This window comes from Perognathus longimembris, chromosome 4 (assembly GCF_023159225.1).
Source record: "Perognathus longimembris pacificus isolate PPM17 chromosome 4, ASM2315922v1, whole genome shotgun sequence".
NCBI classification, from domain to species: Eukaryota; Metazoa; Chordata; class Mammalia; order Rodentia; family Heteromyidae; genus Perognathus; species Perognathus longimembris.
The window spans coordinates 28,927,429-28,954,695 of NC_063164.1; the positions used below are offsets into that span (position 1 = coordinate 28,927,429).

The 27,267-nt window shown below is 36.6% G+C and overlaps 1 protein-coding gene across 1 annotated transcript in view; it reads left to right on the top strand.

Moving 5' to 3' along the window:
* The window catches only part of C2cd6 (C2 calcium dependent domain containing 6), a 78,708-nt gene that overhangs the window by 43,442 nt on the left and 7,999 nt on the right, over nt 1-27,267 (top strand). The window contains exons 13-14 of the mRNA XM_048345741.1: nt 1,861-2,043; nt 26,437-26,511. Coding sequence (XP_048201698.1) covers nt 1,861-2,043; nt 26,437-26,511 — 258 coding nt within the window. The remainder of the gene's footprint in view (nt 1-1,860; nt 2,044-26,436; nt 26,512-27,267) is intronic.

A 27,267-nucleotide genomic window follows, 5' to 3' on the forward strand; every position in this document is an offset into this window, starting at 1 on the left:
TACCTATCCTCCCTCTCTTCATTGCAGTTTTTGAAGTGGAATTATATTCTGAAAGAGGCTTCAGCATTAGAACAGTAACATTTTAAAAATGCATGTAAAGGGCTGGAGGCATGGCTAAAGTGGTAGAGCACTAGCTAAGCAAGAAAGCTGAGGTACCTGAGTTCAAACCCCATTACCACCAAAACAAAAACAAGAATGCATATGAAGATGGGGGAGCAAAAGGTACTGAAGGGAAAATAATAAGAAAAACATGATATTCTACATAAGGTCTTACAGGTAGATGCCATAGACCTCATCCTATTCTTAACCCTTTCTCACCAAAAGCTTTTAATTTATTCATGTTGCAAACTTTACCAATGTAATAATGTCATATATTTCACAATGGAACTCAGTAAAACAGAGTTCATCTAATATAGCTTGTTTCCTTCTAATTTTATAGGCTATCTCTGTTTAATTAAGCAGTGAACTTCCATGTAAACAAACAACGATTAAATACTTTTTCTTGTTGCTTGACAACGAGTACTTAAATATTCCATCCTAGGCTCAGTGGTTTCCAAATTAATATGTATGTTTTCCCCAGCTCAAAGTGAGGTAAAAAATACAATATAAAGAATTTTTCACAAAGCAAATTTATTTAGCTTAAAAGTTTATCTTTAAAAAATGTCCTCCTTTGGGGGGCTGGGGATATGGCCTAGTGGCAAGAGTGCCTGCCTCATACACATGAGGCCCTGGGTTCGATTCCCCAGCACCACATATACAGAAAATGGCCAGAAGTGGCGCTGTGGCTCAAGTGGCAGAGTGCTAGCCTTGAGCAAAAAGAAGCCAGGGACAGTGCTCAGGCCCTGAGTCCAAGCCCCAGGACTGGCCAAACAAACAAACAAGCAAATAAAAAATGTCCTCCTTTGGAGCATTTTATGAAAATTTCATTAATTTGATTACATGATTGTGATTCTATAATTTGTTCTTTGTATTTTGTTATTAAAATTTCCTTTCATGGGCTGGGAATATAGCCTAGTGGCAAGAGTGCTTGCCTCGTATACCTGAGGCCCTGGGTTCAATTCCTCAGCACCACATATACAGAAAATGGCCAGAAGTGGCGCTGTGGCTCAAGTGGCAGAGTGCTAGCCTTGAGCAAAAAAGAAGCCAGGGACAGTGCTCAGGCCCTGAGTTCATGGCCTAGGACTGGCAAAAAAAAAAAAAAAAAAAAAAAAAAAATCCTTTCATGACATAGCTGTAATAGTGTAATACTAAAATGTCATACCCTGGATTTTCTTTAAAAAGCTGTTATTGGGCTGGGAATGTGGCTTAGCAGTAGAGTTCTTGCCTAGCATGTATGAAAACCTGGGTTCGATTCCTCAGCACCACATAAACAGAAAAAGCCAGAAGTGGTGCTGTGGCTCAAGAGGTAGAAGCCTGGGACAGTGCTCAGGCCCTGAGTTCAAGCCCCAGGACTGGCAAAAAAAAAAAAAGTTGTTATAAGATCCAGATAATGTAAAACTACTGCTTTATAAACAGTGTCTTACAAATTCATCATTTTTATGGGTAATATTCTATATTTCAGGCAACTGAAGACTTTCTCATTGTATTATTATTACAGAATGCAATAATTTACAAATATCAATGGTTACATGAAAAAGGATGTGGGTAAAATTTATTTTAACTTATTAATTTTAAATACTGCTTACTGAATAATGACTAATTGTTAGCTTACTTTATTTCTATATTTTCTAGCTGCTGGATTACAGTGATAAGAAAAGGCTGATTTCACCAACTTTTACCAAATTAGATGAAGATAGTTCAATTGCTGTTTTTCCTAAAAATGATAAACCAACATCTTCACATACAGATTCCTGCCCACAGGTTTCATTCCCCACTATCCCTACCCTGGAAGTAACAGAAGACGACAAAACAATATCTTTAGGATATGAATCAGAAGCCTTCCTGGGAGAAAATAAGAAAACTGCATCTCCAGCTGTGTCAGCTGAACATTTGCAAGTTCCACAGCTATGCCTTTATACAACCACAGACTCATCTGTAACAGAGGTAACATTGAACAGTTTCTGTGTAAATCCTGAGAAAATAAGGAGGAGGAAATTAAATTCATCTGCATTGTAATTAGATGTCAGAGCTACTGTCTAAACTTAGTTGAAAGAAAGAGCATGAATGAGCTCATTTTCCTGATATTTGAAATTTAAAAAGTAGCTTCAAAGCCAAGATTCAAAAGAAGACTTCACTTGAACTAAAGATATGTACCTTCACATTAGAAATATAAGCCTAGGAAAAAATTATTTTAAAACAAATACAAATAAATTGAATATTTATTCACATGTCTCCAGTAAAAGTTTGTCTAAATATGTTAACTATTTCTATCCTATTTATAGTGATCTATGGGGTAAGAGTCTTTGAAGAGAACACAAAGTGACACAAGATGCCAGTAGTAAGAATTAGCCTCCAAGACTTGTGTAAAACCAGTTGTAAGTGTAACAGTATCAGAATACAAATCCAACAAAACATAAAAGCCTGAGAAATTATTTGGGTGAAACATTTTTAAACTCTTTTCTTACAGGAAATTGTGAATGTTCTCCTTATTATAAATAATTAGAATTCACTAAAATTAGAACAGGTTGAATTTAAATATAGAGTATAACAGAAAAGCATTTTTCAAGATGAGAAAGTCACCAAAATCTCCTCTGGTATACTCACCTGATTTGAATCACTGTTTTGCATGTAGTTCTTCTAAAAAGCAGTACGAGCCGGGCACTGCCGGCTCACACCTACAATCCTAGCTACTCAGGAGGCTGAGATCTGTCCAGGCAGGAAAGTTCCTGAGACTCTATAATCTCCAGTTCACCATCAGAAGAGCTAAAAGTGGAGCTGTGCCTCAAGTGGCAGAGCAAAACAACTCAGGAACAGCACCCAGGCCCTTGAGTTCAAAGTTAGAACCATCAGGGAAAAAAAAAAAAAAAAGGCAGTGCAAATGGGTTAAGATTTGTTTTCTGAGTAAAACTAGCTTGGGCACCTAAAACTCTAGCTCTCCAAACGTATTTCTTCAACATTTGAACAGTTTCCCAACCAGGTCATTTCCTAAATTTTCAAAAGATATAATTTTATTAGATAACTCTAGCTAGGGAATTGCCTAATAGACTAAGTAATAAAAACAAAAAAGAATAAATAATGCTTTTGTATTTAGTGAACATGAAGGTAACACAGAAAACTTAGAGCATGAAGAAAAGCATAATAGAAAATAAATGAAAGTTATAATTTTACTGCCACATTAACAATTTCATTTTTTTAAATTAATGCATCTTATTCAAGGGGTTTCATTGTAGTATTTCCGTACATACATATGCACTTCAGTCATAGACACTCCTTTATTATCTCCTCTTATATCCACCTCCTTTAAATTACGGTTTTAGTAGGTTTTATTTTCTGCTTTCATACATGCTACACAATATACTTCAAGCATGTTTACCTCCCTTCTCCAGCCTCCCCAAGCAATGCTCCTTCTATGTTTATTTTGGTATAGTGTGGGAAATGGGAATTTAGTTTCAGTTCCAGTTTTCCTTTGGTTCCTGTAGCTGCACGAGCTAAAATATAACTCCTCTATTCCAATGGTTTATGCGTCCTTTTTTGTTGTTGGTACTATGCTGTTTCATTACCCTGGATCTCTAGTATATTTTGAATTCACGTATACCACTAGCATTGCTCTTTTTGAAAAGGATTGCTATTTTGTGTCTTTTGTGCTTCCATATAGATTTTAGGATTGATTTTTCAGTTTCTGTGAATAACATCATTAGAATTTTAATAGATTATGTTGAATCACTTTGCATGTCATAGCAATTTTCACAATATTCTGCCAATCCATGGACATAGGACCTCTTCCTATGCTGTAGTTGCTTTTTGCAGTGTTTATTTTTTTTTATTATAGAGGTCTCAGTTAAATTTATTCTTATGTTTTGGTGGATTTTTAAATTTTATGATTTTAATTTAATTTACCACCTATAAGTAGTTGTACAAAGAGGTTGCCATTTAACAAAGCAGTTTATGAATGCAGTGTCTCTTGGTCAATATCACCTCTTTCAACATTCTCACTTACCCTTTTCCTGCCCACCCCTTCCCTCACTCTTCTAAATTTTGTAGGATATACATTGGACCTTTTAATGCATTTTCCCCCTCTTTGTCTATCCCTTTCCCCTTGCAACTACATGTACTAAATTCCCTTGTCCTATCTTTTTTTATTATACAAATACAATATAGTGCCATTGCTTCACTGTTCCTTTTTTCCATCACTATGTAGCTAGATAGCTACCTCTATAGCTTCACTTTTTAAAATTACTCTTCCTCTATCCCTTCTCCCTCTTCTTCAGTCCCACTTACCTTTCAAATGCTGTATCCCATTTCTTGCTTTGCTTTGAACATCACTTTCTCTGAGATCTTCAGATGAATTTTCATTGTAATAATCATAGTGCATGTTCTTTAGGTTACCTATCACAAATTCAAAACTTGTATTTGCTAGTATTTTTTTATTAATTTCTCCTTCTTCACCACTAGTAGACTGAAAACTGTAATATACCCCCAGATACCAGCTTTTATACTTCCTTGCATCTCCAGTGCTTAATACAACCAATATATATTTAGACCTTCAAGTGATGTTAATGGAGTAATGTTTTATCAGGACTTGGTATTTTTTAATCTGGGAATATGGTTTTCTTGTGGTAGGAAAAAATGGTAGTTTCATTAGTTTTGATATAATTTAATTTGCTTGGATGACAGTGCTTTCATTTTTGCTGCTTTTTTCTTGCAACACTCTTTAATGTTATCCCATGAAACTCAGATAACAACATCTTTTCTGATGAAAAGTCATATGTTAATCTTATTTTGGTTCCTTGTCATTTTTTTCTCTTACCATCAAGACTAAGCTAAGAGGATCATGAGTTCAAGGCCAGCTTTGATCACTAAGCAATATAATTAACATAATGATTGCCTCACATACATCTTTTCCTTATGTATATTTAGTGTACGTGTACAATATAACGTTATGGGACATACGGGAAGTAAAATGATTAATGTATGAAGCAGTTGAGATACCTGTTGTCTCACATAATTACTCTCATTGTTGCAAAGCATCTAAAATTGCCTCCTTCAGTATAACTCATATATAGAACAATTTTATTGCTCATGTTGTTAATCCTACATATCTGCTATCCTATGACGTATATCTATGTATTCCTTTACCTATAACCAGTTATTTATTCTCTGTCTACATATTTAAATTTGTTATGTTTTAGATTCCATATTTTAAGTGAGATCATATGATATTTTTTCTGATCCTGGCTTATTTCATTTAGAATAATGTCCCATAAGTTTATTCATGTTATGGCAAGATCCCATTCCTTTTACAGGGATAAATAATGTTCCTCTGTATATGGAGGGGGAAGTAAGAGGGGGGGAGTTTCTTTATCCATTTGTATATCAACATAACCCTATTAAAATCAAGTGCCAGCTAAGTATGGCAGTGGACCGCTGTAATAAGAGCACTTGGAAGACTGATGTAGATGGAGTTACAAGTTCTAGTGCTAACCTGGACTATATAATGAGTTCAAGGTCAGCCTAGACTAAGCAGTGAGAGCCTATCTCAAAAAATCAAGAACATAATTTAAGGAGGGGAAGCATATCTTTTAAGAGCTGAGAGTACCTCTAGGACCACAGAGTACATAGAAATCCATGAGGGCATTGACAGAGCCTTTCAAACTGTATTTTATAGGCAAAAAGTGATATCCAGAGATCTGTATTAATTTTACAAAAGGCTAAATACACACAAAGCCCAAACTCAATCTCTTAGGTGTGTACTTTTCCACTATGCCTGGCTCGAAATTCCCTTTTTTTTTTTTTTTAGTAAAGTCCCAGGACAGTCCCAACACATAATACATTATTGTCATTTTCTCTCTTACAAATCACTCTCAAGTAAAAACAAATAAAACTTGGTAAATAAAAATCAAAATCTCCTTTATCTCTGATCTCTAGTATCATTTACCACTCTTCTCTCCAGAGGCAAACACTGTCATGAATTTAATGAAATGTATATAGAAACTCTTGAGCAGTGACAGATGTCTTGGCTGGCTAATGAGTAATCTGGAGTTGAGAAAATTATGAGACTAGAGGCAAGAAGGCTTTAGGTAGAAACACATGGAGTGGGCACAGAAAGGTAATGTTCCTCAGAGAACATCTGTCAGGGAGTAGCCATTGAACATCCATGTAGACAAAATGACAGCCAGCTAATTTCAGCCATCTCTATCATTAGATGCCCAAGAGCTGACAATCCCTGCATTAATGGCTAGCACAGAATCTATGAAGAATTAACAGCATGCTTACCAATACTAAATCACCTATTAACACTGTCTGATGTCCAGTGTTCCAGCAAAAAAGACCAATCTTGGACTTGTCAAAAACAGTGCTACCATCTTTTGAAGATATAGCCTATAACTTGATATCAAGCTGATTACTTTGGAAACCTCTGAACATGTCAGCAATTCATCTTCACATGAATAAGTATTTGGGGAATATATTTTTATTTACTGATCACAGAGACTCAATCAGAATCATCATTTGGGGGCTCACAGAATGTGATAGAAATAGCTCAGGTTATGAAATAATGTTATGCCAGACCAGAAGACCCACTTTATAAGAAAGAAGGCCCAGGAATGGGCCTAAAACTCCATCTAATTGTAACAGCCCCAAAGAAGTAGGTGACAAAATGACCTGTTAAGAGTATAGTAGAGGGCTGGGGATATAGCCTAGTGGCAAGAGTGCCTGCCTCGGATACACGAGGCCCTAGGTTCGATTCCCCAGCACCACATATACAAAAAACGGCCAGAAGCGGCGCTGTGGCTCAAGTGGCAGAGTGCTAGCCTTGAGCAGGAAGAAGCCAGGGACAGTGCTCAGGCCCTGAGTCCAAGCCCCAGGACTGGCCAAAAAAAAAAAAAGAGTATAGTAGAAATGTCAGTTTATTGGCAATATTTTGCAAGGTGCTCTTTAAATCTTTATACAAATCTGTGACTCCAGTAGGTAGAGTATATGAGTCTGAGAACCACTGAGTGAAAATAAGAGTGGCCTGATTAGCATCAATCCCGGCTACACATTTGATAGGATTACCAAAAATTTAGCAAATAGAAATATATGAACACCAGTTTAATATTTGAATTTCAGCTAAACAAATTTGTCTTAGGAAATATCCAAGAGGTTTTATCTGAAATTCACATTTAAGTAACCTGTGTTTAACCTTATAATTTGGGAAATTTGTCCTTCCTGTGGTGTAGAAGTCTTGGTTCCAGAGTTAGGAAGGGTCACTTCTATTAATCGGCAAAGAAAAAGGTCCATTGAACTATAAACTATGGCCACTGCCTAGGTAATTATATTTCCTTTGAAAAAGCACCAGCAATCTATACAACATAAGACTATGAAGGAAAATGTGAAGCATGTAGGAAATATGCTTTGGTGCCTCTTAGGAATTCCTTTTTCAGTTTTGATGATAAATGCACAGGGCAGCAAATTGTCTGAGGTCATGGTTACCAGGAACTCAGTCTGTCAAAAATAATACCCCACCAAACAGGAGAGATTATAGCTGAACATTAAGGGAAGCTAGAATGGGCAATAAAGGAAAGAGACAATTGTGACCCAATTGACTCCTGATAAATCACAGTGGTGGGAGCTATAGTGTGTCCCATTAACTTTCTTCTAGATTTCTCCTAGGAAGAAAGGTGCACTGGAATTCTTGAGGGTCTGCATCCAGAATTTAAATGACGGAAGTGGATTTCAGAAGAACAAGGGATTGACCTTGTGGATGCCATAAATTGTGGTCCAGCTCCTACTTTAGAAATACAGGGCTCAAGCCCAAGCTATGGGTATGCTGTCAGAAGAAGGTCTTTGAGGGGAATTATTATTTCAGCCAAAGAAAGCTACTTTATCCAAGCAATTGAGTATCCTCCAAGCCACTAGAAACCACTAATATGTACCTGTCTCTATGAGCTTATTTATTCTGAATAATGTAAATGTAATAATTCAATGAACAATGTTTTCTGTCTAGCTTCCTTTACTTAACATAGTTTTTTTTTGAGGTTCATCATTTTGTAACATATATCAGCACTCCAGTGCTTTAATTTGATAGTTGTATACATTTTTAATGTACGTGATGTTTTGAAATACATGTGCCTTGCAGAATGACTAAACCAAGCTAATTAATATATAGATTACCCACTTTATGTTGGTAAAGAGAACACAAAATCTACTATCAGAATTATTTACATATATTAAGCATTGTAACTATAGTCATGTTATACAATGGATCTCTTTTTAAAAATAATTATTTATTGTCAAAGTGATGTACAGAGGAGTTACAGTTTTTTTTCTAATTGAAATTTTATGTTGTTTGATCAGTATCTCACCTCATCCCACAACCTTAATAACCATCATTCTACTGTTATTTTTTTAAATCTGTATAAGTGAGATCACACATTATCTTCCAGTGTTTATTTCATTAAACAAAATGCCCACACTACCACACAAATGATAGGATTTTATGTTTTTAAGCTGAGTAGTATTATAAGGTGAATATATATCATATTTTTTATTCATGCATCAATTGCTGTACAGGAACATAGATTTGTTTCACATCTTGGCTATTGTGACTAGTGCTGCAATGAATATGGAAGAGCAAATAAACCTACTACACACTGATTTTATTACTTTAGATATATACAAAGTAGAGAGATGGTGGATCATATGGTAATTCTACTTTTGCTTTGTTGAAGACCTTTACAGTGTTTTCTACAGTGATTGTACTATTTTACTTTCCCATAAGCAGTGTATAAAGTCCCTTTTCTCCACATTCAAGTCAGTTCATGCTCTTTCATCTTTTTGATAATATTCATTTTAACAGTTCATTGTGGGTTTCCTTAGTGATTAGAGATGTTGAGCACTTTTTTCTGTACCATTTGGTTATTTGTATGTCCTTTAAACATTTAATGTGATCTATTTTTAAATCAGATGTTTTCCCTTATTTATTTGAGCTCTTTATTACATATATTAATCTTTTATGAGATGTAAAATTTGATACTTCTTTCAGGCTATACTCTGTTGATTGTTATACTGAATCTTTGACAGCATAGTGTCATAAGGCTTTTGCACTGTTCTAATAGCTGTACATTTTCATAGCTCACATTTAAATCAATCCACTTAATTTTATATATGAAATAAGATAAGGGCACAATTGCATTCGTGTTAATGTGGACAATCACCTTGCTGTCACTACTGAAGACTCTTGTTTTCCCTGTTATCTGTGCTTGTCTTCTTTGTTGAAAAACAGCTGGTTGTAATTGCATGGATCATTTCTGGATTCTGTTCTATTCATGTGTTTATGCTAGGTATCATGCTATTTGGCTGCTATATTTTTTATTTTAGTACTGGTCCTAGGGCTTGAACTAGGGCCTCATTGCTGTCCCTTAGCTTTTTTGCTCAAGGCTAGCACTCTGCCATTTGAAACACAGCTCTACTTTTGGATTTTTGGTGGTTAATTCGAAATCAGAGTCTCACAGACTTCCCTGCCTGGACTAACTTTGAACCACGCTCCTCAAATCTTACCCTCCCTCTTGAGTAGCTAGGATTACAGGCTTGAGCTACTTGCACCCAGCTACTATAACTGTTTAGTAGATTTTGACTTCATTATTGATCTGTTCAAGTTTTTGTTTTATTATTCAATCATGGTAGGTTATTTGTTGCTAGGAAATTGTACTTTTCTTGTAAATTATCTAATTTGTTGGCATATAATTATTGCTACCAGTCTTAGGGTACTATTTTATAATGCCTTTTCAAATTTCTGGTTTTGAGTCTTTTTACTTTCATTATTAGTCTGTCTTAAAGTTTATCAGCTTTATCTTTTCAAAACTCAATTGCTAGGTCAGGCCTGGCATCACAAGTCTGGAGGCCCAGCACTTGGGAGCTAACGCAGGAGACTTGAGCATCAGACCACACTAGGCGTCACAGCCCTACCTTGCCTCGAAATAGGCAAATAAATAAGCAAACACTCTACAACACTTAGTTTCACTGATTAGCTCTATGTATGTTTTACTAATATGGAATGTATTGTAATTTGAGGCTTTCTTTTCTTTCTGATTTATTGAGTATTAACATTAGGTTGCTTGAACTCTTTTTTTTTTTGTTTTTGTTTTTGTTTTTTGCCAGTTCTGGGGCTTGCACTCATGGCCTGAGCACTGAGCTTCTTTCTACTCAAGGCTAGCACTCTGCCACTTGAGCCACAGCGCCACTTCTGGCTTTTTTTATATATGTGGTGCTGAGGAATCAAACCTAGGGCTTCATGTATACCAGGCAAGCACTCTATCACTAAGCCATATTCCCAGCCCGAACTCTTTGTTTTTATATGTAGATATTCACTGCGATAAAATTCCCTCTTAGAACTGTTTTTGCTGTATACCATAAGCCTGGAATGTTATGTTTCCATTTTCATTTGTCTCAAGATATTTTTATTATTTTGTATGCATTTTCTAGCTTTATCTTTGAATAGCTGTACAAAGAGGTTTCAATTCAACATGTCAGTTTATGAATACAATCCATCTTGGCCCTTGCTGTTGCTTCCATTTTTCTCCCTAATGTGTTTTACAATTTTACTTATATTTTCTTCTTTGACTCACTGGTTGTTCATGTTCATGTTGCTTAATCTCCATGTAAATGTGATTTTTTTCCAATATTTTTTTCCTTTTGTTGATTTTTAGTTTCATATAATTCTTAGAAAAGAAACTTGATATTCTTTCTGTTTTAAATTTCTCAGTGCTTGTTCTGTGAGGTGACATATGCTCTGTTCCAGAAAATGTTCTGTGTGCGCTTGAGAAGAATATATGTACTTCTCTGCTTTTGAGTGTAATGTTCTTTCTATGTCTTTTAGGTCTGCTGGATCTAAAGTGTAGTTGAAATGAAATATTTTATTATTAGTTTTCGTTCTATATTATCCATCCAGCGTCCAAAATTAGAGATACTTAAATCTCTACAACTACTGTATTATACTTAATCTATCCCTTCAGATGTATTAGCGTGTGTGCATGTGTGTGTGTGACAGAGAGAAAGAGAGAGAGAGAGATAAAAAACAAAGAAATAAAAAGAAGAGAGAGATGGGATCTTACTATGTTGCTCAGGCTGTTTTTTCAAAGTCATAATCCTCCAAACACAGCCTCCAGATTAGCTAGGATTACAAGTATGTTCCACCACACCCAGCTTTTAAGGTTCTCTTTATATTTAGGCATATTAGATATATTTATACTCATCAGTTTAGGAATGGGTTAATCATATTTAACTCATAAGCTTAAAATAATGGGTTTATAAATTTACTGTAAACTAAAAAGAGTGGTGTTATATTTGGTAAACTAGTTGTAAATGAAATCAATGGGGTTACATCTTGATAAACTCATTGTAAGATGAATATAATGGTGTTATATCCTGATAAACTCATTGAAAGCTGAAAATTTTCATGAAGTCAGAGTGCCAAGGACTCTCTTGCCATGTCTTCTAAGCATGGCTAATAGCAGCAAACTTTTCATCCTTCCTTAATCTGAGAATGTCTTAATTTCTTTTAATTTTTGAAGAATGGTTTTTCTGGTTATAGAAATTTTGGTCGAGATTTTTTTTCCTTTCAGCACTTTAAATATATCAGTCTACTGCTTTCTGATTTAAATGGTTTCTGACGAAAAATTGTTAATCTTGAGAATCACTTTTACATGACTCATGTACTAGTCAGACTCATTTCATTCTTACTAGTTTTATGTCCTCTCTGTTTTTTGTTTTGTTTTGGCTTTGAGGATGGGGGGAGGGGGACGGCACAGCTTAGTTACAATGTGTCTTGGTGTGACATTCTTTTGTTTTGTTTTTTGCCAGTCCTGGGCCTTGGACTCAGGGCCTGAGCACTGTCTTGGGCTTCTTTTTTGCTCAAGGCTAGCACTCTACCACTTGAGCCACAGCGCCACTTCTGGCCATTTTCTATATATGTGGTGCTGAGGAATCGAACCCAGGGCTTCATGTATAGGAGGCAAGCACTCTTGCCACTAGGCCATATTCCCAGCCCTTGGTGTGACATTCTTTGAGTTTATCCTTTGTGGAATTAATTGAGCTTCTTGGACTTTTAGATTCATTACTTTCACCAAATTTGGGAAATGTTTGGCCATAATTTATTCTAATTTCTTCTGTCATCTTTTTTTTTTTTTTTTTTTTTTTTGGCCAGTCCTGGGCCTTGGACTCAGGGCTTGAGCACTGTCCCTGGCTTCTTTTTGCTCAAGGCTAGCACTCTGCCACTTGAGCCACAGCACCACTTCTGGCCGTTTTCTGTATATGTGGAGCTGGGGAATTGAACCCAGGGCCTCATGTATATGAGGCAAGCACTCTTGCCACTAGGCCATATCCTCAGCCCCCCTGTCATCTTTTTTCCTGGTGTTCCATAATGTAGAGTTGGTTATATGTGCTTTAGGCACTGTTAATTTTCCTGTTCTTCTTCCTCTGTGCATCTCAGATAGAATAATTCCACATAGTCTATCTTCAAGTTATCTAATTCTTCTTTCTTATTTAGTCTGCTGTTAAACACAAAAATATTGTTATACTTTCTAATCTTGAAATTATACTTGCTTGGAAGTGGTGCTGTGGCTCCAAGTGGTAGAGCACTAGCCTTGAGCTGAAGAGCTCAGGGACAGCACCCAGCCCCATGACTGACCCCCCCCCCCAAAAAAAAGTAGAAATTATGTTTGTTTTCATGTTATATTTTTTACTTACTGATATCTCATTTTGTTCATACGTCATTTTCCTACTTTAATTATTTAGTTTTTACTTTAGGTTTTTGCTCTTGGGTCTGTCTCTTTAGTTTTTTGAGCCTAGTTAGAAAAGTTATTTTGAAATAAATATTTTAGGCTATTACAATCAAAATTTAGACTTCCTGCCTTTCCCCCCCTGTGAGGTGAGAGGCCATATTTTGTGTCTCTTTGTATACCTTGAAACTTTTGTTTAAAGTTAGACATTGAAAATATTACAATATAATAACCCTGCCACTTCATTTTTCTCCTTTTTCAGGGGTTTCTTTACGCAGTTGTTAAGGGATCCAATCATCCATTTGTTGGATAACTTATCCAAAGTATTTTTAAACTTTTTTCTTTATTGTCAAAGTATAGTACAGAGGGGCTACAGAGTCATATGTAAGGCAGTGAGTACATTTTTTGTTCAACTTGTTACCTCCTCCCTCATTTCCCCCCCATCTCCCTCCTCCCCCTTTTCTTCTTCCCCCAAGAGTTGTGCAGTTGGTTTACACCAAATGGTTTTATAAGTATTGCTTTTGGAATGGTTTGCCTTTTTGTCCCTTATCTCTTGATTTTGATATTCCCTTTCCCTTCCCTAGTTCTAATACACATATATACAGTATCCAGGTACTCAGATGAGGTATAGTGGTAGCGGGGGTACAACCACAGGAAGGGAATACAAGAGAAACAAAACAATCAAACAAAAAAAAAAGCAGATAGAAAAAAAAAGGTAGTTTTACATGGCATGTTGAAAATAATTACAAGTGTGGTATAACTCTTGTTTGTGTTACATAAAGTTTATTTCACTTGACATCATCTTATGTGATCATATGAGTGTAGCTATTGGGGTATTTTGATCTACTATGACTAGCCTAATCATGTACTAGCTATTCCCTATGAGGAACACCATAGGGTTTATGTTTCTTTGGGTCTGGGTCACTTCACTTAGTATGACTTTTTTCCAAGTCCTTCCATTTCCTTACGAACGGGGCAGTGTCATTCCTTCTGATGGAGGCATAGTGTTCCATGTATATGTAACACATTTTCCTGATCCACTTGTCTACCGAGGGGCATCTGAGTTGGTTCCATGTTTTAGCAATGACAAGTCGTACTGCGATGAACATAGCTGTGCTGGTGACTTGAGTGTGGTCTTGCTTGTAATCTTTTGGGTAGATGCCCAAAAGTAGGGCTGCTGGGCTGTAGGGGAGCTCTATTTTTAGCCTTCTTAGGAACCTCCATACTGCTTTCCAGAGGGGTTGAACAAGTTTGCATTCCCACCAACAATGTAGTAGGGTTCCCTTTTGGCCACATCCCCTCCAGCATTTATTAGTTATTATTAGATTATTATTAGTTATTATTAGATTTGCTGATAATGGACATTCTTACTGGGGTGAGATAGAATCTCAGTGTTATTTTGATTTGCATTTCTTTTATGGCCAGTGATGTAGAGCACTTTTTCATGTGACTCTTGGCCATTCTCATTTCCTTTTCAGAGAAGTCTCTTTTTAGGTCTTTAGCCCATTTGTTGAGCAGGATGTTGGTTCTTTGATTATTTGTTTTGGAGGAAATTAACTTTTTGAGTTCTGTGTATATTTTAGATATTAGGCCTTTGTCCGTTGTATGGCTTGTAAAAATCTTCTCCCAATCTGTGGGCTTTCTGTTTATTTTGGGAGCTATGTCCTTTGCCCTGCAGAAGCTCTGCAGTTTGATACAGTCCTACTTGTCCAGTCTTTCTTTGATTTGTTGCATTTCTGGACCTTTATTGAGGAAGTTTCTTCCAGTGCCAAGGAGTCCTAGCGTTTCTCCTATTCTTGTAGTGTTTTCAGAGTACCTGATTTTATTTCCAGGTCTTTGATCCATTTGGAATTGATTTTGGTACAGGGTGATAAATAAGGATCTAGTTTTAGTTTGTTACAGATGTTGACCCAGTTTTGCCAGCACCATTTGTTAAAGAGGCCTTCTTCCATCCTATTTTTTTAGCTCCTTTGTCAAAGATTAGGTAGCCGTAGGTCTGTGGGTTCATTTCTGGGTCTTCAGTTCTGTTCCGTTGGTCCTCGGGTCTGTTCTTGTGCTAGTACCAAGCTGTTTTTATTACTATAACTTTGTAATACAACTTAAAGTTTGATATTGATATTCCTTTCTTTAGGACTGTTTTTGCTATTCGGTTTTTTTTTTATTATTATTCCATATGAATTTCTGGATTGCTTCCTCTATTTCACTGAAGAATGGTGTTGGGATATTGATGGGTATTGCATTGAATTTGTAGATAGCTTTTGGTAATATTGCCATTTTCACGATGTTAATCCTCCCAATCCAGGAGCATGGGAGATTTTTCTATTTCTTAAGTTCTGCCTTAATTCCCTTTTTCAGGTTTTTAAAATTCTCATCATAGAGTTCTTTCACTTCTTTGGTTAAGGTTATTCCTAGGTATTTTATGTTTTTTTGAGGCTAGTGCAAAAGGTGTTGCTTTTCTGATTTCAGCCTCACTCTTCAGGTTATTGGCATATATAAAAGCCATTGATTTTTGAGGATTTATTTTATATCCTGCTACTTTGCCAAAGTTTTGGATCAGCTCTAGGAGCTTGGGAGTGTAGAGTCTCTGGGGTTCTTTAGGTATAGGATCATGTCATCTGCGAAGAGAGTAACTTCATCTTTTTCTATTTGGATCCCCTTTATGTTTTTTTCTTGCCCAATTGCTCTGGCTAGGAATTCTAGTACTATGTTGAAGAGGGGAGGAGAGCGGACATCCTTGTCTTTCTCCTGATTTTAAAGGGAATGGCTTTAGCTTTTTACCGTTTAGTATTATACTTGCTGTTGGTTTGTCATAGACAGCCTTTATTATATTCAGGAAAGTTTCCTGGAATCCCAGTTTTTCCAAGGCTTTTATCATAAATGGGTTCTGGATTTTATCAAATGCCTTTTCTGCATCTAGGGATATAACCATATGATTCTTTACCTTGTTCCTGTTGGACCTGGGCTTTTCTTGGAAGGGAGATCTCTTATTGCAGTTTCAATTTCATTGCTGGATATGGGTCTGCTCAGTAGATTTAAATTTTCTTGGTTAAGTTTGGGCATATCAATTTTTGTTAGGAATTTGTCCATTTCTTCCAGGTTCTCAAATTTGTTGGCATATAGGTTTGCAGAATCGTCATTTATTATATTCCGAATCCTTACTGTTTTTGTGGTGATGTTACCTGTTTCGTCTCTGCTATTGTTTATTTGGGTGTGCTGTCTTCGTTTTTTGGTCAGGTTTGCTAGGGGTCTGTCTATCTTGTTAATTTTTTCAAAGAACCAACTCTTCATTTTGTTGATTACGTCTATGGTTTTTTGTTGTTTTGGTTTTTTTTGGATTCTAAGTCATTTAATTCTGATTTGATTTTAATTATTTGCTTCCATCTATTGGCTTGGGGTTTGGCTTGTTGCTCTCTTCCAAGGAGCTTAAGGTGTGTTGTTAAGTTGTTGAATTGAGATTTCTCCAATTTGTTGATGTAGGCACTCAGAGCTATAAATTTTCCTCTGAATACTGCCTTTGTTGTGTCCCAGAGGAGCTGGTAATTTGTGTGTTCATCTTGGTTTAATTCCATAAGCATTTGAAATTCTGTTCTGATTCCCTCGATGATCCATTGGTGGTTCTGCAATGTATTATTGAGTCTCCATGAGTTGTGGGGTTTCTTTGGTGGCCTTTGGCGTTGAGCTCTACTTTTATCCCATTGTGGTCTGAGAGAATGCAAGGAATGACTTAAGTGTTTCTTAATTTGTACAGGTTTGCTTTGTGCCCTAACATGTGATCTATTTTGGAGAATGCTCCATGTGCTGCTGAAAAGAAGGTAAATTCTGGTGTTTCTGGATGGAATATTCTGTAGATGTCGGTTAAGTCTAGATGGTCTATGCAGTTGTTTAGTTCTGAGGTTTCTTTGCTCCGTTTTTGGCATGTTGATCTGTCCAGAGGTGACAGTGGTGTGTTAAAGTCTCCAACAATCAATGTGTTTGGGTCTATGAGAATTTTTATGAGTGTTTGTTTAATGAAGTTGGGAGCTCCTGTATTTGGTGTGTAGATGTTTAGGATGGTTATGCCTTCATGTAGGAGAGATCCCTTTATTAGTAAGTAGTAACCTTTTTTGTCTCTTTTTTACTGTTTTTAGTTTGAAGTCAATTTTATCTGATACTAAGATTGTGACACCGGCCTGCTTGCGGTGGGGGGGGGGGGGGGCGTTTGCTTGACAGATTTTATTCCAGCCTTTCACTTTTAGAATATGTTTGCATTTTCTGGCAAGGTGTATCTCTTGAAGGCAGCAGAAAGATGGATCTTGTTTTTTGATCCAACTTGTCAATCTATGTCATTTAATTGGAGAGTTAAGTCCATTAATATTGAGAGTTAGGATTGGGAGGTGATTGCTTGTTCCTTTCATTGCATCTATCTTTGTAGAGGCTGTGTCTTCCCTTCTTGCTCTACTAACCTGGAGTTTTATTTAGGGATGCTTTCCCTGTCTGGATCGTGGTCTTGTTGGTTTTGCAATGTGGAGGACATCTTTGAGGATATTCTGTAATGCTGGTATGGTAGAGATATATTGGTTCACTTTTTCCTTGCTATGGAAGACTTTTATTTGAGAGTTTAACTGGATACAGAATTCTTGGTTGATAGTTATTTTTCTTTAGGACATGGAAAACCTCATTCCAGGCTCTCCTTGCTTTCAAGGTCTCCACTGAAAAATCTGGGGTAATTCTGATTGGTTTTCCTTTATATGTGATTGTTCTCTTTTCCATAGTGGCTTTAAGAATTCTTTCTTTAGCCTCTATTGATCCTGTTTCGATTACAATGTGTCGATAGGAAGTCCTATTCTGGTCTGGTCTGTTTGGGGTCCTAAATGCTTCTTGTATCTGCATGGGCCTGTCCTTCGGATGTTTGGAAAGTTCTCAGCTACTATTCTGTTGATTACGTTGCTTATTCCATTAACTTCTTTCTCTAAGTTTTCTTCAATACCTATTAGCCTTATGTTGGGCTTTCTGAGTATATCTTGAAGCTCCTGAAGTGATCTGTCTTGCTTTTTGGATTGATTTTGTATTCTTTTTTGTTTTTTCTCCATAAAGTCTAGGCTGTCCTCAATTCCCGAGATTCCATCTTCTGCATCATCCAGTCTGTCCCCTAAACTTACAAGTTGGTTTCTTGACTCCCTACCTTCTGATTGATCTTTCTTGATGGCTTCCATATCTCTGCTGTAATTCTCTCGTAGGCCCTGTATAGACTTCCTTATTTCATTAATTTGGTATGGTGCTGTCTCTAATCTCTTTTAGCTCTTTTCATATGATTCTTTTTCTTTCTGTTGGAGTTTGTCTATCATTCTGTTTGTAGAGGCCATGAAGTCCTCTATTAACTTACAATTGGATTCATCCCGTTCACAAATTATTCTTTGTTTCACCTCCTCACACTCTAGAATACTTGTCTGGAGAGACTCAAACTTTTCATTTATCATTTGTATCAGCATAGTTGGTAGAGCATTTTGGAGCCTCTCCTCTAGGATTTCAATTGAATGCTCTGTTTCCTGTTTGTTTTGAGTGGGTGATAAGATTCCCTGTCTTGCCTTACTTTTTGTGTTTCTTCTGCCCATTTGGATTTAGAATGCTAGTCTGCTAGCCCCCTTTGACACTGTTTAGGACCTGAAACAAACCCTACCAAGTCCTGTTGTGCTATTCTTATAGGTACACAATCCTAGACAGGTAAATTCCCTCTCTTTTTTGCATATAGCAGCAGATTTAGTGTCCTCACAAATTACACTTTGGAAGTAAAAAACCAACCCTGAGCCCTGTATTCAGTAGCTAGATTATATACCATTACAATCTTGTTCTTATTTCTTTTTGGGTTGATAAAATTGCTCTAGGAACCCCTTTTACTCTCTCAGATTGACCCCAGATGCCTACTATCTTGCCTGTGATTAACCTGGGCTCAATGGAATCTGGAGGTCCTGGGCAGTGGTGACTGTGTGGTTCTCTGAGGATTGCAGGTAGAAGTTGGGTACCCACAGTAGTTGGGGGACTGTGGTCAGTCTGGGGAACCAGTATCTTGCTCCCAAGGCATTGGCAATGGCTGCATTCTACCTCAGAGGCAGTGGGGCCTGTGGCACCAGGCTGGGACCCCTGAGCTGCCTGTAGTGGGTCCTGGCTGGGACCCCTGAGCTGCCGAGGGCAGGTGGTAGGCTCCAAAGTATTTTTACAAAGACTATATCCTATTTTTGTGGCCATTTTGTGTTCTCTTTTATTATCTCAATAGTCACATAGATATCTTTAAATACCTGGGTTTGTCTGCTTTTACTTTTCTCTGATTATGCAATGCTTCAAGGTTTTAGCTATATTTTGGAGTTCTGACATAATCGATTTGTCAGGTTAGAGCAGTTTAAGTCCATTTCAATGGAGGAAGCAATATGCTGCACTGCTTTCTCTGGTATAACTTCTACCTTCTATTTTGGCATATGTTTTTCGATGTTTGCCTTGTTTTTATTTTAAATTAATGTTCCTTGTTTCCTGAGAATTTGGAGAATGAGAAGAGGTTAAGAGTGCACAATGTAATATTACACATTTCTCTTAATGCTTGCAATATATGACTTTAACCTATTAAAACAATGTTTCAGCTATAACTGTATCTTAACATTTCCCAGTTTCACTGACTGAATTGTAAATAAACTTTTTCTTATATAGTATATACACAAACTGTAACACTTCAATCTCATTTTATATTTTGCCATCAATAATGCTATTTAAAAGTTATATTGACATTTACTTACATTTTATATATACTTTCTCTACTCTATTTGTATTCCAGGTGAAGTCATATGAAGACCCTATGAAACCTGCTCTCACAGGTTAGGTTTTTTAATGTGTTATTATGTCTTTCAAATATTTATTCAGTAAAATTTTGGAACATTAACTCACATCAAATAAATGTTATCAAAACATTTCCTCAAAAGGTAAATTACATTTTTCATTATTGCCAAAACTCCTTATGACATTAGAGTATCGCTGGAAAATAAAGGAAAGCAAAATACAGATGGAACCCTGAGTAATTTTTATTCTTCATGTATAATAGCCCAATATTAGTAAATCAACGATTACCTTTGTTTATCTGTGTTTCCAAATTTTGTCTACCCTGTAGATGTAATGAAAATCTTTCACTATTCACTGATACCATTATGAAGACACATTCAACACATCAGTAATGTGATAATCAAATACTTAGCAACTACTCAAGCATGATCACGGAAAATACGGATCACTCGGTGCTGTTGGTCAGCATTCCAAAGGCTTTCTGCTGTGCTACGTCAGTGTTGAGAGAAATAGGAGCTCCCAAGGAGTCAGGCAGGAATAATAGATAGGCAGCGGTGTTTTACCAGTTAGTACAGGAATAGTGATTCCATATCTATTCAGAGACTGGATAATTTAATTCAAATGAATGCAAACAGGAAGATAGCTGGAGAAAGGTGTGCAGGCAATTATACTTCTTTATATCATACAAAAATTCTTGGGTTGTAGAGAGTGCTATACAATTAAGGACTTACAGGAAAAAGAAACAGGTCAAATTATAATGAACAAGTACAATTTTAGAACAAAACTAGCAAATAGGAAGTTTGCTTTACCTTGAACAGTAGAATGAGCCAATATGAAAAATAGCACAGCCATAACTTAATACCTTATTCATATGTGTTGTCATTCGTCTGTTCCATGAAGGAAGCTATTTTGGAACACATAGTTTTAGAACTAACACTTCAAATGACAGAAAAAGTTTGGAACTAATAATTCAAATGACAGAAAAAGTTTAAAGTACATTTAAATTAGAAGAAAAATAAGCTTTAAAATATTATGAACTAATAAGGATATCTAACAGAAGAAATTTCTAAGCCAAACGTGGAAGGAGCTGCATGGCTTTTGTTAAACTACATATTGTAAAACAATAGAAAAGAAAATTAATTTAAAGAAGGACTTTATAGTTAAAAGGAAGCAGAATGGGAGTATTTGAAAAAATTCAAAACTTGGTCTTGTAAAAAGTAAAAAGGTCTTATTTAGGAAAGCAAATGAAGGATGTGACCCAAGTGGTCTTTTGCTGAAAGGATTACTAAGCATAGAAAAGTTCCTGTTGCTATTCAAGACCAAGGGACCATGACTCAAAAAAAAACAAAAACATTTCAGAGACCATAGAGGCAGGTTGGAAATGTGACAGCAAAATCTCCAGCAGCTAGTCTTTGTAGTCACATGTGACAACAAATGTCTGTTTCTTACATTTCAACATAGTCCTCCTTAGCCACTCTAGCCATAGCTCAAGCCAGCCTTGGTACAACTCATGATTCTGCCACTGGGGCAAAAACCATAGGCCCTAATGCCAGTCACACAGGGTGCTAACTGCGAATGCACAGGGTTTTCAATCGTGAAAGTATGGTCACCTTCGCCTAAATTTCAGGGGATACCATGAACAATCCAAGCAGAGACTTGTCACAAGGGCAGAGAAACAAACGAGGACCTCCACTATGGCAATGAAACTGTAGGAGAGGGAGTATGGTTTGAAGTTCTGCCACTGAAGCTCTGGAGCTACCAGCTTGAAATCTCAGCACAGACAGCTGCGAATCTGCAGCTTCTGCCAGCTGCAGACATGAGATTTTAAACCGAGAGCTACCACATGAGCTTAGTACAGCCCCTGCACTAAGGGAAGGGAATGGCTGTTACTTGCAGCTCTGCTACTTGAGGCCTTGGGGGATCAACCTTCCTTCCAAGAGAAATGTGACATAGAGTCAGGAAAGATCACTCTAGAGCCTTAAGTTTTGATGTTTCCATCCTGTACAAAAATCAGTTTCAAGCAGGACTAGGAAGAGCAAGAGAAGAGGATATGGGGAGTGATAAATATGGATAAAGTATTCTATAAATTGATTCTTCTAGTCATAGAAGAACTTTCAGACTAAATCTGACTAGGCAAGTTTTTTATTCTATTATTTTCAAGTGCTTATTGGAAGGGGAAAGTATCTATTAAAAAAAAGACATAATATAAAGTTGATCTCATGCCTGTTCTGTCATTATATCTGTGACCTTAGACCATTATAAACATTTATGTATGCATATATCAGTTTACTTACTATGATTCTGGGAATCAAGCTTTGAGCCTTGCACATATTCTGCAAGTACTCTACCACTGAGCTACACTCCCAAGCCTCTATTTCCCCATTTTTAAGGTCAAAGAGTGAAACGAGGTCCTGAGAGACATATCTCAGTATTCTACATGTGCCTCAAATTGCCTTATTTAATCTTTTCATACGTTTGCATATCTTATTTATCTTATATGCCTTATTTCACCTACCTTATTTAATCTTCATATAGCCCTATGGGGGTGACACTACTATCCTAGTTCTACAGATGAGAAAAATAAAACAAGTCTTGAGTAATTTAAAAAATTTTTAAAAGCTGCATATAAAGAAGCTAGTAATCCAATTTCTCTTGAAGTCTTTGTAAGCAATGGCAAGTAAAATTTGTGTTGTATGCAAAAATAGAAGTAAATGGTTAATGAGTTACCTTACACATGAGAGGTTTGTTGCTATCCCATTTACGTCTGAGTACTTTTTCATGGAGATTCTCTGACTCTCAATATTTATGCATATATTATTTCAGTCTATCCTCACCATTCATAACAATCAAGGTCATTTCACTCCCTATTTTCCTTACATAAGACTCCCTGCTAGAATCATGAATTGAATTCTTGAGACTATAAAGAATTTCCATGAAGGGTATCTGGAATACAGATTGTCTACACAGCTTTACAGAGCTTGGCATGCATAGCAAAATACAATGAAGTGTTACCCAACTGATTGTCAGAGGACAGGCTAAAATGAGGTTGCTCTGGGAAGGACGGAAAGAAGTCATGACTATAGCTTTGAATGAGGTACAGAAGATTTAGCAGCCATAAAAACTAGGAGTGCAATGAAATTTTTTTCTTATAGTTCATTTCTTAACATTTAAGAACCAGAGTCAGAAAGTAGAAGTACTTAATTCAAGTATTTACCATAAGCTGGCAAAAGGACAATCTCTTATGTACCTGAAATGTACATCACATGATGATGTTTAATTTCAAATTCCTTAATGTACACATTTTAACAAGAGTACAGAAAATAGTAAGGTTACTAAATGACAAACCCAGAGTGCCATGTGTTCAGAGATCAGCGAAGAGGAGCTAGCCAGGATGGTAATACACGTTACCTTCATTCTGTGCTTCTTATGCCCTAGGCAGTGTTATGCTTTGCCCATTAACTCACACAGCATTTCTATCCCTTGTCAAATGAGGAAAATGAAGTTGAGAGGCAGGATTACTTCCCAAAGTTAAATGGTTAGTTAGTTGCACAGACTGAGTCCACAAGCTCTGCTCCAGAGCTCGTCCTTGCAGCTACTCTGCATTCAATATCACTGGTCAGAGACATGTCTGTAAAATGCATTGGTTAAGTGTTACAGGTATCATCTTGTTATATAATTATCATTCTTTTTCAGAACTAATACAGGCGATACTCTCAGGACAAAAAGGTGTAAAAAAAAAAGGAAAAACTGTAAGTCATTGATTTATCTTTTAAAAACCATTATTGGCATTTTACTTTGCTTTACTATTACTCTCAGTAATATTCTATCATAAGGAAACACATTACTTATTCTTATAATTTTATGAATTTTTTTCCAATTTTTATTATCAAACTGATGTACAGAGAGGTTACAGTTTCATACGTTAGGCACTGGATACATTTCTTGTACTGTTTGTTACCTTGTCCCTCATACCCCCCCTTCCCCCTCCCCCTTACCCTTTCCCCCCCTGAGGTGTTCAGTTCACTTACACCAAACAATTTTGCAAGTATTGCTTTTGTAGTTGTTTGTCTTTTTTTACCCTGTGTCTCTCAATTTTGGTATTCCCTTTCAATTTCCTAGTTCTAATACCAGTATACCTGGTTTCCAATATACTCAGATAAGATTACAGAGATAGTGTAGGTACAACCACAGGAAGGTGATACAAGAACATCATCAATAATAGAAGCTACAGTTACACATGGGACGTTGAAAGTAGTTACAACTGTGATATAACAATTGTCTCCATAACATGGAGTTCATTTCACTTAGCATCATCTTAGGTGTTCATAAGGGTATAGCTATTGGGCCTTGTGATGCTCTGCTATGACTTGCCTAAACCTGTACTAATTATTCCCAATAAGGGAGACCATAGAGTCTATGTTTCTTTGGGTCTGACTCACTTCACTTAGTATAATTTTTTCCAAGTCCTTCCATTTCCTTACAAATGGGACAATGTCATTCTTTCTGAAAGAGGCATAAAATTCCATTGTGTATATGTACCACATTTTCCTGATCCATTCGTCTACTGAGGGGCATCTGGGTTGGTTCCAGATTCTCACTATGACAAATTGTGCTGCGATGAACATTGTTGTGCTGGTGGCATTACTGTGATTTTGTTTGTGGTCTTTTGGATAGATACCCAAAAGTGGGGCTGCTGGGTCATAGGGGAGTTCTATATTTAGCCTTCTGAGGAATCTCCATACTGCTTGCCAGAGTGGCTGAACCAGTTTACATTCCCACCAACAATGAAGTAGGGTTCCCTTTTGGCCACATCCCCTCCAACAATTGTTATTGTTAGTTTTCTTGATATATGGCATTCTTACTGGGGTGAGATGGAATCTCAATGTTGTTTTGATTTGCATTTCTTTTATGGCCAGTGATGTAGAGCATTTTTTCATGTCTCCTGGCCATTCTCATTTCCTCATCAGAGAAGTCTCTTTGTAAGTCTTTAGCCCACTTGATGAGGGGCTATTGGTTCTCTGCGGTTTTGTTTTGGAAGAGGGTAATTTTTTTAGTTCTGCATATATTTTAGGTATGAGGCCTTTGTCCGTTGATTTCGAGGTCTTTAATCCATTTGGAATTGATTTTGGTGCAGGGTGATATATAAGGATCTAGTTTTAGTTTTTTGCATGTGTTGAGCCAGTTTTGCCAGCACCATTTGTTAAAGAGGCTATCTTTCTTCCATACTATTGTTTTAGCTCCTTTATCAAAGATTAAGTAGGCATAGTTCTGTGGGTTCATTTCTGGGTCTTCAATTCTGTTCTATTGGTCTTCAGGCCTGTTCCGGTGCCAATACCAAGCTGTTTTTATTACTATAGCTTTATAATACAGCTTGAAGTTGGGTATTGTAATTCCTCCAGCACTGTTTTTTCTGCTTAGGATTGTTTTTGCTATTCTAGGTCTTTTATTGTTCCATATGAATTTCTGGATTGCTTCCTCTATTTCATTAAAGAATTGTGTTGGGATATTAATGTGTATTGCATTGAATTTGTAGATAGCCTTTGGCAATATTGCCATTTTGATTATATTAATCCTCCCAATCCAGGAGCATGGGAGGTTTTTCCATTTCCTTAGTTCTGACTTAATTTCATTTTTCAAGCTTTTAAAGTTCTCATCAAAGAGGTCTTTCACTGGGGCTGGGGATATGGCCTAGTGGCAAGAGTGCTTGCCTCGTATCCCTGAGGCCCTGGGTTCAATTCCCCAGCACCACATATACAGAAAATGGCCAGAAGTGGCGCTGTGGCTCAAGTGGCAGAGTGCTAGCCTTGAGCAAAAAGAAGCCAGGGACATTGCTCAGGCCTTGAGTCCAAGCCCCAGGACTGGCCAAAAAATAAAAAAATAAAAAAGAGGTCTTTCACTTCTTTGGTTAAGGTTATTCCTAGGTATTTTATGTTTTGGGGGGTAATTTTATGAATTTATTTTAAATCTATGTTGTCATATTTCATATTACTTATAAATTGCTATGAAACTATAAAACTACTTTATCATCCTACACTATTTAATTTGTTGTTTCTGACTTACACCAAATTGCTATTCTACTGCATGGAGTCCAATAAATTTTATCAAATTCTATTCTCACCAAAAAACTATTAGCATGAGGCACCAATGTCTTGGGTTTAAGAGTCAGTTAATCATTAAAACTTGCAAGGAAAAGCATTGATCCTTCTTTTACAGCTTAGAATATTTCCCCTGCTTAGTATGTTCTTCCTTCTGAGTGCAAAACTTCAGACAGACCAATCTTTTACTTCTCGTCTTTTAATTTTTATTGTGAAGGTGATACACAGAAGTGTTGCATTCCCTATGAGGATATATCTTTTTGAATATCTTCTCCCTTACTCCCTTCTTGCCTTGCTCTCAGTGTTTCTTTTGTTTGCCCAATTATTATCCCAAGCCTCGCAATTCCTAATGTGTTTCTGAAATACCTTATGTAAGGAGCTATTCAGTAGAGTGACAGTTACAAGGAAATCAATATATGCACACACATATATACGCAGATTTCTTTGGTAATTTAAAAAATATAATGGTTATAAGTAGGGCATAGTTGTAGCTACCAGTAATCCCAGCCTCTATGAGCCTGAGGCAGGAGGATCACAAATTTGAAATCAACCTGGACTATGTAGCAAAAACCTGTTTCAAAAAAGTCTCTAGTTTTATACTTCTTAGTATATCTAGTTTCATTCTTTCAATAAAGAATAACATTATATTGATTCAAAGAGTCTAAAATGAAAAATTCTTTTATAAGGTGGCTTTTTCAGGAAAAGAGCATACTCCACCATCTCTCAGACAAGAACATACAGAATTCGCACCAAAAATTAAGGTGAGTCCTGAGTTATTTTATTTCAGTAACAATTATATCCAATAACTCTATCTACCTACCTACCTACCTACCTAGTTACTAGCATCTATCTATTTCACTTGAGAAATATATATAGCTAGAAACATCTACCTATCTTTAAACAATACACATTCCCAAGTCTCATCTGACTTAATGAATCTCAGTTGAGCAATGGAAACTAAGAAGCTGTATTTCTAAAAACGAAACAAAACAAGAATTCTTAATATGCCATGTGAGTTTCCACTATCATTTGAAATCCATTTCCTTTAAAATGAAATTTGAACTACTAAGTTGAAATAGCACAAACATTAAGCTATCTCATAATTTGCATTTTTCAATTGGATAACGTAGAAGTTGTATGAACAAAGAGTTTAAAGAAGAAACTTCAGTTTTAAGCTTGCTTCAATGAAAAACTAGACTAGTCTCAGAGCTACAAAATTCCCTGTGGATAATTTAGAGAATCCATTGTCCATCCGTCCATCTGTTCCTCCCTCCCTCCTTTCTTTCTTCCCTCCCTCCCTCCCTCTTTTCCTTCTTTCCTTCCTTCCTTTTTTTCTCCTCCCTCTTTCCCTCCCTCCCTCCATCCTTTTCTTTCTCCTTGCTTCCGTCCCTCCTCATTTCCCTCCCTCCCTCTCCCCCTCTTATTTCTCCCTCCCCTTCACCCTTTCTCTGTCCCTCTCCTTCTCCCTCTCATATTGGGGTTGGAACTCAGGGCCCTGTGCTTGCTTAGCTCTTCTT